The sequence below is a fragment of the Chlamydotis macqueenii genome, chromosome 1 (genome assembly GCF_036417535.1).
Source record: "Chlamydotis macqueenii isolate bChlMac1 chromosome 1, bChlMac1.mat, whole genome shotgun sequence".
NCBI classification, from domain to species: Eukaryota; Metazoa; Chordata; class Aves; order Otidiformes; family Otididae; genus Chlamydotis; species Chlamydotis macqueenii.
The window spans coordinates 2,177,595-2,195,908 of NC_141556.1; the positions used below are offsets into that span (position 1 = coordinate 2,177,595).

Below are 18,314 nucleotides of genomic sequence, written 5' to 3' on the forward strand. Positions count from 1 at the left end.
GGTCTCCCAGCTGCGCTAGACCGTGCACATGTGGTTACAACGATGTTCAAACTGGAGGGTGCTGGGTTTGGTACATCACAGTGGAGCACGGTTTGGGCTCTTAGAAGAACAAAAGGGCAGGAAAAAAAAGAAAAAAAAAAGAAGAAAAAGAGTGAAATGGGATGTTAGGGCTCAGACAACCACACAGCAGCAATACCACAGCAGTTGAGCTGTGATCACTGCTGCTACCAGCCTGGATGCACCCTCCAACTTTGCTGGAAACGATACAACGCGCCTTAGAGGGTACGTACACATGCGCTTGTAAAGCAGCTCTAGCTCCTGGGTATGGAAGAAACCTCTCTCAGCTACTGTCCCTCAGCCGAGGTGCAGTAACAAACCGCTTCAACTTTTCAAGAGGCAAATGTCTTGCAGACCTTGAAGGAAGAGGTAAGGTGAGCCACACCGCATCACGTTTCCTCTGGGACAATCACCTTGGCTCAGCTGATCCATGAAGGCTCGTTAAATAACAATTTACTTCTGTCAGTGAGTGCTTAAAAAGGAGAAAGTCCCCAAATTCCTGCTCAGACCCCGAGATCCTCCTCTTTTACGGAGCCTGGAGCCTCCTGGGCTCAGGAGGGTGTATGCCAGGGTCTAAAAGAGGAACGCTGTGCAGGGAAACCTGAGGCTCTGTGGACTATTCTGAGACATCTGTGAAAGGTAAGAAGTAAAAGGAAACATCTTGTTGGGGGCATATCTTAAATTCACTGTCTGAGGCCTGCACTGTCCCTGGAGTCTGATTTTAAAAAGTATTGAGAATCATCGACTATTCAATCAACCAAGACCCAAAGAACAGGATTGGATGCCGAGGGTGGATGGATTCAGATTAGGGATTGTCCTTTTTTTTTCCCCCAACAAAGTGGGTAATTCACCAACAAAACATTTGCCAAGGGCTCTGGGGGGTTCCCATTTCCCTGCCTGTACGCAGAGGACAAGGTTGGTCATCAGCCTCCCACCCAGCTCCCATGTCCAAGCAGTGGGTGAGAGATGTGCACCCCAGTCCCTTCCAGTCCATCACTTATCTCCACACTGGTCTACTGCACAGCACTGCTGGGGAAGACGTACATGGCTGGTGTTCTGCTGTGGCTCTCCTTCCACCTTCTCCTCCAAGGACTCGAGAAACTCCATGGATTTGTTTCCTTGCAGATCATCTTCTGGGTGTGGTGGGGGCACAGCCAAGCCCTGCAGAGGGTGGTAAATCAGCGACAACACAGTCTCACTAATTACCACAGTGGAAGATGGAAAGCAAGACCCTTTTCTGGGCTCTGACACTGATTCATGCAGACATGCTTACTCTTTCTCTAACTTCACTTTTCACTTCAGTAAAACCGGGGCAAAACTCACAGAATTGCAAGGATTTCTCCAATCAAGCTTTGAGAAATGTAACCACTTTGCATCTATTAAATCATTACAAATGGAAAAGTAATTAAAAGTCACCGAACAGGTATTTACATACACTGCTGAGAGACGTGTTTGTCCCTCTTGAGTCTCTCTCCTTCCTTCTTTCCTCAGATGTTTTCTCCAAGAACTCTGGAGGGTTTCCTAGGGGCTGGTACTCAGGTTCAGAACCACTAGCAGATTGACCCTGTGGAGACCAAAGAAAGTTACTGCTTTTCCTAAGTCACAGAAACATAGAATCTTCAAGGTTGGAAAGACCTCTAAGATCATCAAGCCCAACCATCAACCTAACACCATCATGTCCACTAAATAATGTCCTGAAGTGACACGTCTACATGTTTTTTGAACACAGATGAAGTCAAGACGTCATCCACAATACACTGCTTTATCGACACTGTCATTTATTCAATAGAATTCTCAGAGACAGTAGGACAAGGCTGGAGAGTCAAGGTGCCAAGACCTCTCTTGTACCTTCCTTGGGAAGTGCCAAGGATGGGCTGGAGTAGACTGCAAGGATCTCTGGTGGGTTGGAGGCCTGCTTTGGCCCCTTCACTCCCAACTCTCCAGTTGAAGTCCAGCCTAGACAGATTGTCCCAGGTGAGCAGAGAGGTTCCCAACCCTTTATGCCGATTGGGTTTGGCTCCCAATGCCCAACAGATACAGCTTTGGTGTCTCTGTACCCTAAATCCTAGCATTGCTGGCTTGAGGGTTGCTAGCACACATCCAGTTTGTGTCACCTGGTACAACCACATCTACTGGTGAGTGCTTCATCCCCTCTCAAGCCCCTGAAATGCTATTATCCAAGTTGTAATGATCCAGAAAAGCAAAATATCTCACTGAGATCACAGCAGGAACCTGGAACTGAGAGGGGATGAGCCTGTCTCACCCCATCGAAGTGTCTGAGCAACTGGGTCATCATTGAACCAACCACAGAGGAAGATAAAATCATCAGGAGCTGGCTCCAAACACCGCCACAGCTCTTGTGCTGCTAGAGACAACACTTCCTACCAGTGACCAACAAGAGCTGATGAAGAGTGAGTCACTTATTGGTTGTGATAAAAAGAGGATGAGAAAAGCCTCACCGCAGCTGCGGACACTATTTCCTGGACTATCCCTTATCAGGACTGTCTAGCATGAGCGTATTAAGATCCGTGACTCCTCCAGCAGCTATGAGAGATGACCTGGACACAGCCCTCTGATGTTACTCCTGGAGGTGTGCTGTACCACACTGGAACTCAGGACTAGCAATTAGTCTGGTTACTCAAGCAAACAAGGACTGTGGAGTCCTGGCAGGGACTCCTCTCTTGGGTAATCTCGAACCAATCTGACAGCAGGATTGGATCCATCTCTGCTGGGGCAGGAGAGATGCACCTAAATTCCAGCCCCCAAGTAAGAAGCTGCAGGGCGAGTTCAACATATAACCAGCAAGGAGATGGCTTGAAACCAGCCCAACCTGCACTGGTTTTTCCTCAGAAGACAAGAAGGATAGAGAGGAACCAAGGAGGGGGATCAGTAGAAAGCATCACTGGAGCACGGACTGGGAGTTCACAGGCAGCCACCGTGCACCAGATGTGCAATCTCTTAATATTATTGCTGCAGCAGACCAGACTGCTCCACTGTTTATTTTCACCTTAGGGAGTCCTCCAGACGTTGGCACACTAAACTGAGCCTCCACCTCCATGCTCTGTGCTTCCTCTGTCACCTCGCTGCTGGCCAGGACATCACGAGAAGTATCAACCACCACTGAATCCTGGAACATCAAAAAAAGTGAGTCAATGTGGCTGAGAGAAACCTGAGCTCCCAGGAACCACACATGCAAAGAGCTGGATCCTGATGGGTTATTTCTGCCCACTGCCCCCATCGCTCCGGCATGCTCCTTCCCACCTGGTGGCCTTCCTGGAAATGGAGGGAATGGTCAGCAATTCTCTGCTGACCACCTCCAAATCTTCCTTCCAAGTTAGTCCTGCTTCCCCGGGATCCCTCTTGCTTTTGAGGCTGCCCTCATGGTTGCTTCTCATGCTTTCAGCTGCTTTTCTCCCCTCACACACCCACCACTCCAGCAACCCCCAGGCCTCAAAGGGCACAAGGAGGCTGATGGCTTTGGAGGACAGCTTCTAGATACCTTTGTCAACAACAAGAGTTGACTGATTCCTTTATTGCCACCGAAAAACAGAATGCTTTGCAATTCCATCAGTTTAACCTGAAGATTCAAGATCCTGGGGCAAGCCATTAGCCTCTTCCAGCTTAACTGTTTCTTACAGTGTCACCATAACCTGCTTGACGACAGAGATGACTCTGAAGCCTTCAGTGATTCATTTCTGTCTCTTTCATTTCCTTCCAGGTCTGTCTGCCCCCTGAGGATGACAACACTCACGCCGTGCTTGGTGGCATGCAGAGGTACCTGCTTTCTCCTGGAGGTCTTGCTTGTCCTGGAGACGCTCAGCTGCCGCACCAGCCCATCCAGCCCGTCCCGCAGGATTGCGTTGCAGAGGTCCTTCAGCAGTGCCAGCTGCAACCGGTGGAGACCATTAAGTCCAGTGTCACCCTCCTGTTCCTGACGCACGACAGTGTAAGTGCAGCCACCCCAAAAATTGACTGATGGGGCTCAGAGGGCACCTGGTGAAGCAATGTGTCCCGAGAGATTTGGGCTTCTAGGAGCCAATCGAAGGTGCTTAGGTGGTGGCTCTCCCGACCTAAATAAAACTCCGCCATAAGACCAGATCAGTCAGTCCCTCACCTCCCTCAGTGACATCTCCAGGTCTTACAGAAAAGAGCTGAAGGTAATGACCACAACCGTAAGTACCTGCCTGGTAGATACTAAAAGCTGAGCCTCACCACACTTCTCGAGCTTGATGGCAACCTTGAGAGTGGAGAGGGAGGCATCAGGCTAGCACTGCTGTACCGCAAAAGCCACCATCCATTCACCCCACATCATAGCAGCAGAGAAGCTGTCCAAGAAGCATTTAAAGATATACAGTAAAGTGTAAAAGGAAATGTAATGACCCTGCCCTCTTGTGAGTGCCAGAGCTGGACCTGGGAGAGCACACAGTCTCCAGAAGGCCAGATGGAACAGATGAAAAAGCTTAATTACAATCGTCTTGTCAGAAGGAAGGTCAAAGTGTCACCTACCTTGATACCGTTTGCTTCAAAAAGCCTCTCCAGATCCTGCAAGAGAAGATAAGGGTCAGAACTTCTCCAGCCCAAGAATCTGGTCCTGTGGATGGCAGTGGTTGAGGCTGGGGACAAACACTGGATCCCCTCTGCCATCCCAGCCCCAGACAGAGAGGGAGGTGTTTCCAGCATCAATATGCTCTGTAATTTTTATTTTATTTACCTTCATTTCCACTCCTTTGCCTGGTGGACCAGGTTCTCCCTTCAAATGAACAAGAATAACTAATTAATTAAGTCATTATCCTGATGAGCAGCAAGAAGAGGAACCCTGTGGAGGGGCATGAGTCACCTCTCTGGCCCTTACTCTGCTACCAGCCCCCTCACTGACCCCAGACAAATCCCTGTTGGCTCAGAGATGGGGCTGAATCCCACCCTGCTCAACGGGCTCCTTCACTCCTCCATTGGACACAGCTGCTGGCTACACTTCATAGAGTAGGCCTGGACCAGAGTGGGGTCTGGACCAGAGCTTTGCATCATCCCCTTCTCCATTTCATGGCAATGCATAATGTGTAAAGAAGCAAAGGTTTCTGAGACCCCCTCAATGCCGCTGTGGCAGCTGTGCAGAGGTAGCAACAAGGAGGCTGGCCAAGATGTCCCTGTGGTTGGTGGTCCCTTCTGGAGGCGGCTGTGGCCCTCTGTACTGGCACATGCAGTCTGAGTTCAAATATCTCCAATGAGTTGGACTCCCAAGTCCCATGGAGAGGCTGTCTGGTCTGTGTCTTCCTGCCCAGCATGGTGTGGCTCCCCAGGTGAGTGATCCTAGGTCATCTTTGCAGATGAAATGACAGACGAGCTGCAACAGCTTGGAAGTCCAGTGGTGGAACAAGGAACATCTGCTGAGGCACGGGCTGATCTGCCTCTCTGACGGGCTTCATTTCACTGAAATCTGGTTTCTGTATCGACAGATTCCGGTGGAATGAAGGGCGCCAGGAAGGCCCTGATGGTGCTGATCTCCGTGCCAAGGTGTGCCTGGATGAAGGAGCCACGTTGTGGAGATGCACTAGCTGAGCAGGGTATATCTGAGGCACAGCCCATGCATGTCACCTGGATGAGTCCTTGCCTTTGCAAAGACCTAGATATTGTGCCAATCAGGAGATACATCAGTACCTGCTGATGCTGCCTTCTGCAGGATTTTCCTCTCCATTAACTGAAGGAGTTGGTCCCACCTCTAACAATCTCTAGATGTGTGCAGTATCAGAAACTTTTTCTCCTTCCATCACTTTCTGATGTGTTCTTCAGTTTGCAGGGAGGAAAGAAAGGAAGGAAACATCCCTGAACATTTTAGAAATGTATTCCATCTGGATCCTGAACATCTTCCTACCTAAATGTCGTGTATCTGCTGAATCAAGCTGTAGGACTACACCACCACTGTGGCCACAAGCTTACGAGCCCAGCTCAGAAACTCTGCTTTGAAAACCCAGTCTTTTGACAGGGTCAGAAGACATCTGAGATGGGTGCTTTTTCTCCCTGGCCAGCCCAACACAATGGCACCAATGTAAAGATGCCTTCATGTATTTGAGACATACCTTTGGGCCTGGAGGACCTCTTTCGCCTTTCAAGCCATCCTTTCCGTGATCCCCCTGTAAGCCAGCAGGAACATGTTAGTTCTTCATCCCCTCTAAAATTCCCAGTGGAGATGCTGCTTTCATCATGCTTTGTGATATTGTTTACACACTGGCCCCAGACTAACAACATCTTTTCCACATGGATCAACTAGCCTTTTCTTGTAACAATCTCATGGATTCACAGAATTAAGTCAAACTTGGAGCAACTCTGCTCTTCACTTGAAACATGCTGCGTAAATAATCACTTATTCAGCTTCAACACACATCTCCAGCAAGGAGGAGATCTTACCTTATCACCTTTCAGGGTGATGGTGTTCTCCAAAGACGACATCTGAAGAAAAAAAAAAAAAAAAAAAAAAGGAAGAAAACTTGCTCACAAAGTGAATGATGATGTCTTTGATACAAGCTCTCACCTCCATGTGTCTTTTATCCCTGTTATCCTTTATCCATGGGCACAGAGCCGGCTGCTTTCTCTCAAATCAGCCAGCAACCTCAACTGGCTATGTTTGGACTCAAACTAATACGGACCTAGTGCAGCATCTTTGCTCTCATAGGCAAGAGTTGGTGTCAACATCTGCATTTCCAATAAAGTCCCTCCCAAAGGGAACTGGGGCCACACAGACAACTCTTCCCTGCTGCTCAGGACATTGCTTGGTTGTCTCTCTGACATGGGCATTTAGTGGGACATTTAAGTAGCCGGTTGGGTAACTGCATGAGTGAGGACAAGGCTTTTGAACCCTAAGGCCACCTGGCTGAGTGATGGAGTGAGATGGCTACGCATTAGCAGAAGAAGATTTTGCCATATCCTGGAGGAATAAAGCTCTTCTCAGTTTTGAAGGGAACGGGAGGTGCTTGATAACCCCATGGCCTACTCCCAAACATACCAGAGTCCAAGGACTGCAGAACATGAGAGAGAAATGAACAGGAGCCCCAGTAGATAACAACGTTTGAAAATGGGGCTGGAACCACAAAATGGGGTTGTTTCAAAGAGCATGTTGCTAGGGTTGGGAGTGGAGAGCTGCAATATATGGAGAGAGGCATCTGTCGCCAGAAGACAATGACTCCTTGCTCCTGACTTGTCCTGCGTTCCGAAGTTGGCAGAAATCACCATTTTGTACAGGAATAATACTGCTGAAGGTGGTTCAGTAGCATTTTGCCTACTTTGCAGCAGCCTTTTACTCAGATCCTGCCAATGCCTGATCCCTAGGGGTGGAAGACAAAGTCTAGCATGCTCTCTTAAGAGGCTGTGGCTCCCAGTCCTAAGGCAGTAGTTTGGTTTTACACTGGAGTGGCTTTACCTTCACTAAAGCCAACAGGGTGGAAAAATACCTCCTTGCACATTCATGTACTGAAACACCTTCCTGATCACCTAAATGACCTTTCAAAATCTCTTCCAGCCTTATTTTTCATGAACCTGGGTTGAGTTGTTCCCTCTTCATCTGACCCAACTTGATGGTAGGTCTCTTATCCAAAGGAAAACTCCATGCAAAGGCATGAATCTTGAGCGTGAGTCATCCCATGCAAAGTCTTGGGCATTGAGTCATCCCATCTGTCTAAGCACCTTTCCTAGAAGGCATCCACCTCTCTGTCTTGAATATAGAAGGAGCCTAGGTGCCTAGGTTACACAACAGGTAATGATTAAAGGTATCAGATGGGTTCATAGCTAGCTTTTAGTCTCTTCCGTGTCACAGTCTTCCTGCATCATCAATAACAAGCCATTTGGGGTGGGATTCATGCGTATATCTGTAGAGGAGCTAGCTGCATTGCTTTGCACCTTTGGAGGGAAATCCACTCTACAACATGCACTGTTGCAAGCAATAAGTTCTGGCAACGTGTCCTCTGTGGTACCCAGGATTCATTATAAATCTCAATATATCCCTTCCCCCAAAGAATGTGTAAGACAACAGAATCAGGCGTTACTCACAATGCTTCCAGGAGCCCCAGGCAGTCCAGGTTCACCCTGTGAAGAAACAAAACCACCATACCCCCATCCCCCCCAAAATAGTGAGTGGTGCAATTCAACATTCCAATCCCCAACAGACTCTCTCTCATGCAAGGTTATAAATGGGAACGTGCAAACCTACAGATTCGCCCTTGTCTCCCTTCTCTCCAGTGATTCCCTAGGAGATGGAGAGAGAAGCAGGATGAGAACAAGCCGTGGTAGAGGAGGAGGTCTCAGCAGTCTCCCCTCTTCTTGCCAGCTCAGCATTTGATGGACTAACAAGCCTGTCTTTGAGCAGCTGAGCTAATAAAACCTGGATTTCAACATCTCTCCTGCAGAGGAGTTCTCTGATATTTAATGAAGGGTGAGATTATTAAGCCTCTTCCTCAGTGGGTAGGCTCATTAGGGACTTTCCTCTAGGCAGCTGCTCAGTTTCACAAAGTTTGTAGAAACACCATGGTCTTTGAGACCTCCAACAATTTTAGCCAGTGTTTTCCAAAGCTATTAGAGGGAGATCAGTCTAAGCGCATTATTTCCCTTCCTCAACAGACTGAGACAGCATTTCATTTCCAGCAGCATGGGGCTGGGGAGGTTTTTTTGCACGCTCAGGAACCCCCAGTGCACAGTCCTGCCATTTAACTTGTGCTCCAGCTAATCAAATAAGAAGGGAGAAACATCCCTCGTCTTCCCTTTGAGGAGGAGACCTCCTCTGCAGGAAAGAGGGAGGGAGTTTTCTATGCCTCACCAACTGTAAGGCAGAAAAAAAAATATGGTTGTTTCTTTGATTGACATTGCACTATCCCAAGTCCTCCCTCTCTCAACTGCTCCTCGAGGGACTGCCTTACATCCTTTCCAGGTTGTCCTGGATCGCCTTTTATCCCCTGTTCTCCAGGCCGTCCTGGAAGTCCAGGTGGACCCTGCAAGAAAGGATTCAGAAACGCAAACTGAAATTATTTTTGAGCACATCCAGCAGCTCAAAAAAGTAAACCAAACAAGTCAAATGCTACCCCTCTGTGATTTTTCTCTCAGGAAAGAAATATTTGCACATGGGTGTTTCTACGGGGGGACTCTCGTTGGGCTGGAGGAGGAAGTTCTCCCCTCCTGCACAGGCCAGGAGTGCCCGGGCAGCTGCAAAGCAGCCTCCCCTGATGCCCCAAGACTCATCGGGGCAGAAAATGATAATAACAACAATTATTACCCTGATTCCTCTCTCGCCTGGTTCTCCAGGGACACCAGCTTCTCCCTAAAAGAGAGGGGTAGGAGCTTCTAAAAGCTTTTTTGGCCTTTATTTTTCAGCCTTTAGTTTTGGAAGATGAAACCAAAGCTAAAATAAGAGAAAGAAAAGCCGAGGGCGAGATTAAGAAGATTCTTTTTTTTCTCATGTAACACAAGGACAAGTCAACAGGAAATAAAATGAGCAGAGGTCAGCCTCAAAACAGATCAAAGGGGGAGATTTTCCAGCTGCTGCTTACGTAACCTCTGCAATGCCTTCCCCAGAGGGTGTGAGGGTGTTAAAGGTTTATGTGGGGGTGACCATATCTGTGGAAGCAAACGATACCAAGAGTTATCAAACCCATGAGACCACCTTTCACACAGGACATCCTGCTTTTGCATTGTTCCCAGGACCTCCAGGGATGTTGGTCACTCTTGGAGGTGAGATGCTGGGATGGATGGACTTTCACTCTCAGCGAGTGCAGCCCTTCTCCTACGCTGCTGTACCCCAAGCTCCAGCTGTGAGTGAGCCTGCTGTGTTTGGTACCTATGTAATTCTGGAAGGTGTGGGCTCCCTCTTGATTACCTTGTTCCCAGGGGTGCCTTTCTTCCCTGGTTCCCCCTACAACACAATGCAAAAGTGCTAGGTTACATTTCCACCTGTGACCAAGATTTTTTAATTTAATTTCCCACTTGGGTTAAGAACTCTTATTTTTTAAATCACTGGTGACTGAAGTCAGGGATGTTGGACAGAAACATGGCTCCTTTCTTTATTTTTTTTGTTCCAAGCCTTCCCTTGTTGATCCTGTTCCACTTGATGTTCAGGGATCAACTCAGCCCTTCGAACTGAAAAAAGATCTTCACTGACTGTGATTAGGAATGGCTTTTCCGAAGCCAGTTATGATGTTTTTTGTGAGGGGCCACCTTGTCTGATTGTAAGAGGGAACTACTATACCCTAAAAACAAAAGCAAGCCCTTCAGTGTTGATGTTTGCACACCATGTTGGTTCCCTGCACATCAGACAGACATGACTCAGTGATGAAAGAGTATGACGTTGAATAAAGAGTAAGAAAAATCTGTGTCCAGGCAGTGTAACACAAACACCATGGTGCCACACACTTGTTCCACCTGGACCAAGGGTAAAGAGTACTTCCCAAAACATAGCCTAAAGCACGCCTTAGCAACAATCTGCAAAGGATCTACCTCCTCACTTGCAATGAAACAGCCGACAGAGCAAATGAGAAATTAGATCCCTTGACGAGCAAGCCGCCATGCCTAATTAAAGGTAGTTTGTCCAGTCTCGTTTGTTGACCACTGTTGTGCTGAGACCTGTCCTTACCCCAGTCAGGCTTGTACAGCATGCATGTTTCTGACTGGTCCCATCCTGTCACTCATACCCACTTGCTACTGCAAGGGCATAACCTGGAGTTAGCTTGGTACATAGTGGCGTACCAAGGGGTTCATCCTGACCATCTGACTCGATTGTTAGCTTCTACTTACATCTTTACCTCTTAGTCCGGTCTCGCCTGGTTTCCCAGCTAATCCTGGTTCACCTTTCTCTCCCTTCAGCCCTATATCCCCCTAAAGAAAACGAGACTGTTGTTACATTTCTCCTCTGCATTTCATAGTCCTCGCATTTTAGACATTGTGGGGCATATTCAGACACCATGCCAGGCTCCATGGCCATGCAGTTGCTTCTGCACTCCTGGCTGAAACTTGGGCTCAGAGAACCTACCCTGCATTAGGAAGGGCTGTGCTTCTAGTATTTGCTTAGCGGGCTAGGCTGAAACCATTAATCTCTAGTGTCGTCCATTCAGACTCCACAATAAGCCTCAGCAGATCCTGCAGGACAGACTCTTCTGGGGTCCTCCACCTCCAGGAAGCTTTGCAGCTCAAATGACCTGGCCCATTAGTGGAGACCCAGGAGATGGGTCTGGTCTTGGGTGGACATAGGGCCAGTTCCCCCTCCATGGTTTAACTTCTATTCCCATGTAAAATCAGTTGAGCTCGCATGGATGAGTACTTAGGCATCTGCTCTGCTTGATGTTTCTACAACAGAGACCTTCCTCATCACTCAACCACCTCATCATGCCTTCTCCCAACCCAAAAATACCTCTTGCTGCCTTCTCCACTGTGCAACTGCATTAACACATCTTGTTAACACATCCCATCTTGGATGCATCTCATTTATCTCTTTTGACATCCAATTTCTCCATGCCCATGAAGCTGATCCAGCCTAAATATTCTGTTCACTGGGCTATGTGTCACGCTGTAACACTTCCCAAATCCATACACTCCTTCAGCCAAGCCTGGGGAGCAACGCTGCTTGAGAAATGTACAGAGCAAGACAGATTCACTTAACAAACACCACATTTGGGATGTTTTTCAGATCTCACTTGACCAGTTTTGGACGTTTGCTGGGAGGAATCCTACAAGGTAGGATTTGCAGATTTTTTTAAAGCCTCATTAAAGATGCAGGAGCATCCTTTCATTGTTTTTCTATGCAGGGCTCTGTGTGTCACATGGAGACTCCATCCAAGCAGAATTTTTTCAGACCTTTCAGCTTTTGAACACTCCCCGTGTTTTGACACTAGCTCCACCGCAAAGATGAAACCCCACTGACTCATGATGCTTTGGGTGACACAGACATCAGTCACGAGACAACACTTTACGCGTTGTAATCACCGCATCGACTCACCTTCTGACCCGGTTTGCCAGACAAACCTACATTTCCCTGCAGAAATACAGACCGTTAGTCACATGGCAAGAATGATACAGGTAGAATAATTTCAAGTGAGGGGTCTCTGTTGTATCTAAAGGGTGTAAAGCCCAGACTCAGTGCTGGAAAGCTGCTGGTTGATTGCAGGTATTAGCAGCAGAAACAGTGGAATAAAATGCAGAGAAGGGGAAAACGCTGGTATCCCAAGAGAAGAGGGGCTGCTGTAAGCATACCCTGTCTAGATGCATCTGTCTTCTCCACTTTTTAAACCATTAATACTTTGATGATTAGCTTTGACAGAAGGGTGGGGACCTCCAAGACGTTAGATTTTGCAAGTTTTTCTGGTTTAAAATAAACGGACTATTAATATCCCCCTATGAGAGAACACTAAGGCATTAACCCAACCCTTACTAGACATCAGTGAACTCATGAGGGAGCCACCAGAAGCTTGCACCTTCTTAGGCACAAAAGTCAGGAAGATAAAGGCCAAGTTCACTTTCAGGACACAAAGCCATTGGAAATGGGGCTTCCTTGGCTTTGCTGTTCACAGAGCAGTTGAGCATTGACCGTATGTGCTTTCTTCCAGACTCATAAGCAATCTTCTCTCTGCATTTTGGAGGAGCCTCACCCTTGCACCGGACTGTGGAAGACAATGCTAACTACCTCATCACACAAGACCACCATGGGATCACCAACCACAGGGTGACAGCCCAGCTCCTCGTCACCATCCTAGTGTTGATTTCTTCAGGGGTGAAGGTCATCAAATTCACATGCATGGAGATGACAGAGAGATTTTGTGTCTGAACCACCTGATTTGCCTCCTCAGCCCTCCCCTTCCCACATCCAGTGTATTGCCCCACTCACCCTATCGCCTGGGTCTCCCTTTAGCCCAGGTTGACCAGGAATGCCGAAACCTGGACTTCCCTGCAAGAAGAAATGGCAATGTATGTTTCAGTGTAATACTTGGGGAGCTTTCCATCTCTGCAACTCTACATATGGCAGAGACACAGCTAGGGCTAAGCCCTGTGCTGGTACTACCTCGCAGTTTGTCCTTATGGCCACCACATGGTCCCTCTCCCCTACTAACAACACTCCTTGCCACCTCTGAGAGGTTGTATTGTGGAGAGTCAACTTTCACTAGAGTGTTATTTGGGGAACCCAGGATGTGCCTCCATTCCCCTATCCCAGTTTTGCAGGTCTTGGCAGCAATTCTTCCATCCCTGTGCACAAGCTGTGGTGGCATAACCCTGCTCCGCTTGTTATCTCACTCTTGGGAACACGTCCTATGCCACGCTCCCCATCAGCTGTCTCCACCCCACTGCCTTTCTGCAGCCCCCTCAAGGGTCAGCCTGCTTCCCATCCTTGCTAGAACTGCTGGGAGTTAGTTGCTAATGCTGTGTTTGGTGCTAAGCAAGATGCAGAGGGAGATAGTGTCTTGCCAGAGCAGCTTCCAAGCTCAGGACGTAAATATCCGCATCTGAAGCTAGCGGGAAAGGACAGAGCAGATGTCAGGCATTTTCATCAACTACGGGCAGCCAGGTGAGCTGAACATCAGTAACTCTTCATCTCTCACTGACTTCCTCTCAAGGAGTTTTTGACTTCTTCACGTGACAAGTCTCCCCTTGGCTTACAGCACATGGAGGCTCCTTGTTAGCACAAGGAATTCCATCTGCCTCCAAGCTTCCTTTGCAAACAGAAACAAAATAAAGCCTTCTACCCATAAAAGATGCACCAAGAAAAGCAAGTGCATTACCTTCTCTCCTTTGTCTCCTTGTATTCCTTTGTCTCCTTGTGGCCCCAGGGCCCCTGTTGGTCCAATATCTCCCTGTGAATAAAGACATCCCCAAAAATAACAATATCATGCAGGAAAACAAGCCCTGTTCACTTGGATTGCTAGAACTGCATTTTGCACCTTCAGTACCCTCTGAAAACCATTCCCTTGCCAAATCCACCCATCCATCCATCTCTGGGTTTACACCTAAGCTTTCTCTGTGCTGCCTGGTCTTCTGCCATACAAACCCTGTCAGAGCAGTTACATCCTCTCCAGACTTGCAACTTGTATACTGTAAAGCACCATGTGTGCATTTATAGTGGTATAAGCAGGATAAAATTCAGGTCCTGGTTCACTGCTTAAATGTAGCCAGCCTAAAATAAGAGAGATGTTTTTGCTAACCAATGTTAAGCACTCTGGGCAGTAAGACCAATGAAGGGAGTTGGCTCCAACATCCAAGCCCAGCAAAAAGCACAAAGCTCATTATCTCTAAGGGGTGAAGGAGGTATGAGATAAATATTTTGTGAATGGCAGTAGTCAAAAAAAAAAAAAAAAAAAAAAAAAAAAAAAAAAAGATATTCCAGACCACATTCCACCACAAAGCCTCTGCAAGAGTGGACTATCTCCACTTTCCGATAGAGCAGATGAACAACATGGACAACACAGTCAGGGAACAGCTCTGTCTCAGAGATCTTGGTTTGAGAAACTCAATTTCCTCCAGTCACAGAGATGACAAACACTGGGTCAGGTGCCCAGAGAGGTGGGGTAATCTCCATCTGTGGAGGTGCTCAGCACACAAGGTCCTGAGCAACCTGACCCAGCTATAAAGTTGGCTCTGTTTTGAGCAGGAGGTAGGGCTAGAGACCTCCAGAAGTCCCTTCCAAGCCTCAACTGTGCTTTGATTTTATGTCAATGCCTCCCTTGGCTGGAAAGTAGCTTCTGTGAGTGGGCTGGATCTGTGCTTCTGTGATCTCTACTTTCTAAAACTAGCACATAGAATCCCAAATTTCCCTACGGACTGGGGTTAGAAAGTGAATTACAGGCATAAATGTTAATAAAAGCAAAAGAAATATCAGCAGGGCAAGACTATTGCTACTTTTCCAACCTTTCCTCTCCAGTCAATCACCAGGGAGAGATGATTCAGATGGTGAAACATGGTCCAGCCGTCACTTTTTCAGGCAAAGACCTCATCTAAGTTTCAAGCGGTGCTAATTAGTGGACTTACCCTGACACCTTTCTTGCCTGGAGGTCCCAAAACCTGAGGATGAAAAGAAATCACAGAAATGGTCTCTTATTTGGGGAAAAAAAAAAAAAAAAAAATTAAAAAAAATCTTTCTTTCAAAAGAGGGTCTATTCATGCTACCTTTTCCAAAGCAAGAGAATTTCAGCCTTGTTATGGGATAGGAAATCCATCACCTGCACTGGGTCATAAAATGGCAGAAAGGGCACAGGCCCAACCTCAAACCCCATGAAGCTTTTGAAGGAATCCCACCAACTTCAGTAGCTTTTTAGCTTCAGGGATGGGACTGAACAATCACTCGTGTGCAAGGGGTAATCGGCAGATAGCTGCTCTGGCCTCTGCACACACACCAAAGACCAACATTTGGACAGCCAGGAATGTCAATGACTGCACTACGACCCTGCAGAGCAGCCCTAAGCTGGGTTTAGGGACTACAGAGCTGTCTTCCTACCCTGTGTCTCCAACACAGTTCTGTCAGCGTTGCTAGGAAAGAAACCTAAGGTACCCTGCTCATTCAAGCATCCTCCAGGACACATCAGTCTGTCCTGCTGGTGGGTCTCAGTCCTTAATGCAACCTCCAACTGCTCCTTGCAGTAATGCTGTGGGGCATGCGGAGATGGCCACCACCAAGGTTTCTCCTTAAAGCTGTCCTAGCATTTGGAGGGACATGAAGAGGAGGTTCTAGGAACCCTGTTTCCACATAGGAATGAGGCAAATGAGACCCATCAGTGGCTCCTCTTCAGCAGGGACCAGCACAATCCCATTGTGAATGGGGAACTTGGGTGGGGGACAGGCCTGGAGCACAGGGCTTCAGTGGTGGGAAGGCTTTATCCTTAGGTTTCCTGCACAGCAGGGAAACTCCTTTGAGAAAGCAGTGGGCAAGCATGGTGCAGGGCTGGGAGTACAAGAAGTGGAGTAAGGGAGCAGAAGACATGGTTGTCTGGATGGTCAAGAAAAAGGTCCATTCCTGCAGTTCAGTGGGACACATCTCTCTCAGTCCTTGATCTACTGGCACCGCTGGTGGTGACGCTGCATAGCTATAGCACAAGAAGGGCTGTAATCCACTCATAGTTACCCCCACAGCTGGAGCACCTGGAAATCCTGGGTTCCCCTGCAAGGCAAGAGGACATAAAGTGAACAACCTGTGGCAGCAAAAAATTTCATCTAATTTCTCTCCCCATCCATTCCTTAAATCAGCTCAAACCTCACTTCAGAAGACAAGTGCAAAACAGAGAGGAGATGTCGAGCTCAAGTGCATCCCTGCTGGCTTCATCTCTGTGTAAGCCCCCCCCAAACACATTCAATTACGTTTGCAAGACCTGCATACATGGAACGAGCTGGGGAAAGTCAGGACACCTTCGCCTCAGCTAGTCAAACATGTTGTTCTCTTACTGTTTGACTTACTCGGTCTCCCTTCTGGCCTGGAGGTCCTGGGAGTCCCTGTAAGACATCAAAAGAGAAATTCCACCAGACTGAAAACAGATTCAGCACTTTTGGTCCCCACTGTGGTGAGAAGCTCCCAGCCAGAGGGAGGAAGCTCTTCAACCTAGTGTTTCACTAACTATAAGACAGCTCTGCCAGACAGCTATAAGGCTCTTGGGTGAGAGATGAAAATTCCCATGCCTGTAGAATCATAGAATAGTTTGAGTTGGAAGGGACCTTTAAAGGCCATCCAGTCCAACCCCCCTGCAAGGAGCAGGGACATCTCCAACCACATCAGGTTGCTCAGAGCCCCAGCCAACCTGGCCTGGAATGTTTCCAGGGATGGGGCATCCACCACCTCTCTGGGCGACCTGTTCCAGTGTTCTACCACCCTCAGCATAAAAAATGTCTTCCTTCTGTCCAGTGTGAATCTGCTTCTTTCTATTTTAAAACCATTACCCCTTGTCCTATCACAACAGGCCTTGCTAAAGAGTTTCTCCTTCTCTTTCCTATAAGCCCATTTAAGCACTGGGAGGCCGCTCTAAGGTTTCCCCAGAGCCTCCTCTTCTTCAGGCTGAACAGGCCCAACTCTCTCAGCCTGGCCTCACAGCAGAGGTGCTCCAGCCCTCTGATCATCTTTGTGGCCTCCTCTGAGCTCACTCCAACAGGTGAGTTGGAGCTGCTAGCTCTAGCACACCTGGTTGCCATCTATCAGGAGACCAAGAACAGAGCGACAAGCTCTCATCCCAGGTAAAGCTATCAAAGATGGACATTTGTAAGGATAAAAAAGTATGAAGAAAGCCATGAGATGCATGAAACCAGGTCAGTATTTTGCCTAACCCAGCTCCAGGACTCTGGTCAGAGCTGGAAGCTGCAAGAATCTGCAAGTATCAAGCTGCTTATCCCTGTAACATTCAAGACCAGGTTGGATGGCACTCTGAGCAACCTGATCTGGTTGGAGATGTCCCTGTGCCTTGCAGGGGGGTTGGACTGGATGAGCTCTAAAGGTGCCTTTCCACCCAAACTGTTCTATGATTCTAAGCACCCAAACCCGTTGTGCTTGCTCCTGCAAGATGCACTGGCTCGAGGAAGACCGACAGCCTATTTCCATTTTTCACTACCGTAGCTACTCTTAGGAGAAAATGCTGCCGTCTCTTTTAATCTTTGAGGTTATAATCAAATGTACGTGCTGAACAAGTGCAGCTGGGGGAGCTGCAAAAACAGCAAACCTGAAATAGGGCTTAGTAAAAGCAACCTGTGAATACTCAGCGTGGACTGGTGAAACGTATTCAAGGTTTGTTTGTTAATGTTTGGTAGCTGCAGACTGTCCAAGGGATTTACCATCGGTGCAAGGTCTATCCCATACACCAGAGCTCCTCCAGCAGCTCCTGAACCTTTGGAGACATGGCGTGTAGCTACATGGCCCAGTTACATCTCAACAGACTGGGAGAAGACTGGTGGGGGGGCACTTCAAATTCCTTCCCTCTGGATCTCCAAGCAGAGCCCAAAACCAGACCCAGTGCTTCTACCCCTCCTACTTTTACTCCAGGGCTGGCCAGTCTCACCTTTTCCCCTTTAACACCACCTTGCCCTTTGTTACCCTGGAAAACAGAAGATGCTTTAGTCAAGACAAGGCTCCCTCGGTAGAGCGGGATGAGCCTGGAGACTCGCACACTGCAGAAAAGCACGTAGAGCATGTTACCTCCACTAGAGATTAAGAAAGCAGGGGGAAAAGCAAATAAAATATAGGGAAAAAAAAAGAGAAGATTTTTATAATATGTATATTATACAGTATATATTATATATATAGTCCATGCATTAATATATTGTATTTGCAT

The 18,314-nt window shown here is 47.8% G+C and overlaps 1 protein-coding gene across 1 annotated transcript in view; it reads right to left on the bottom strand.

Annotated features, from left to right (window-relative positions):
• LOC147601959 (uncharacterized) overlaps positions 1-18,314 on the bottom strand; it is a 99,077-nt gene that overhangs the window by 46,129 nt on the left and 34,634 nt on the right. The window contains exons 31-50 of the mRNA XM_086744486.1: positions 18,042-18,077; positions 16,459-16,494; positions 16,130-16,165; positions 15,040-15,072; positions 13,797-13,868; positions 12,908-12,967; positions 12,023-12,058; positions 10,825-10,905; positions 9,311-9,355; positions 8,958-9,029; positions 8,255-8,290; positions 8,095-8,130; positions 6,460-6,501; positions 6,132-6,185; positions 4,769-4,807; positions 4,564-4,599; positions 3,836-3,943; positions 3,065-3,184; positions 1,493-1,621; positions 1,102-1,218 (exon numbers count right to left, since the gene is read on the bottom strand). Coding sequence (XP_086600612.1) covers positions 1,102-1,218; positions 1,493-1,621; positions 3,065-3,184; positions 3,836-3,943; positions 4,564-4,599; positions 4,769-4,807; positions 6,132-6,185; positions 6,460-6,501; positions 8,095-8,130; positions 8,255-8,290; positions 8,958-9,029; positions 9,311-9,355; positions 10,825-10,905; positions 12,023-12,058; positions 12,908-12,967; positions 13,797-13,868; positions 15,040-15,072; positions 16,130-16,165; positions 16,459-16,494; positions 18,042-18,077 — 1,224 coding nt within the window. The remainder of the gene's footprint in view (positions 1-1,101; positions 1,219-1,492; positions 1,622-3,064; positions 3,185-3,835; positions 3,944-4,563; positions 4,600-4,768; positions 4,808-6,131; positions 6,186-6,459; positions 6,502-8,094; positions 8,131-8,254; positions 8,291-8,957; positions 9,030-9,310; positions 9,356-10,824; positions 10,906-12,022; positions 12,059-12,907; positions 12,968-13,796; positions 13,869-15,039; positions 15,073-16,129; positions 16,166-16,458; positions 16,495-18,041; positions 18,078-18,314) is intronic.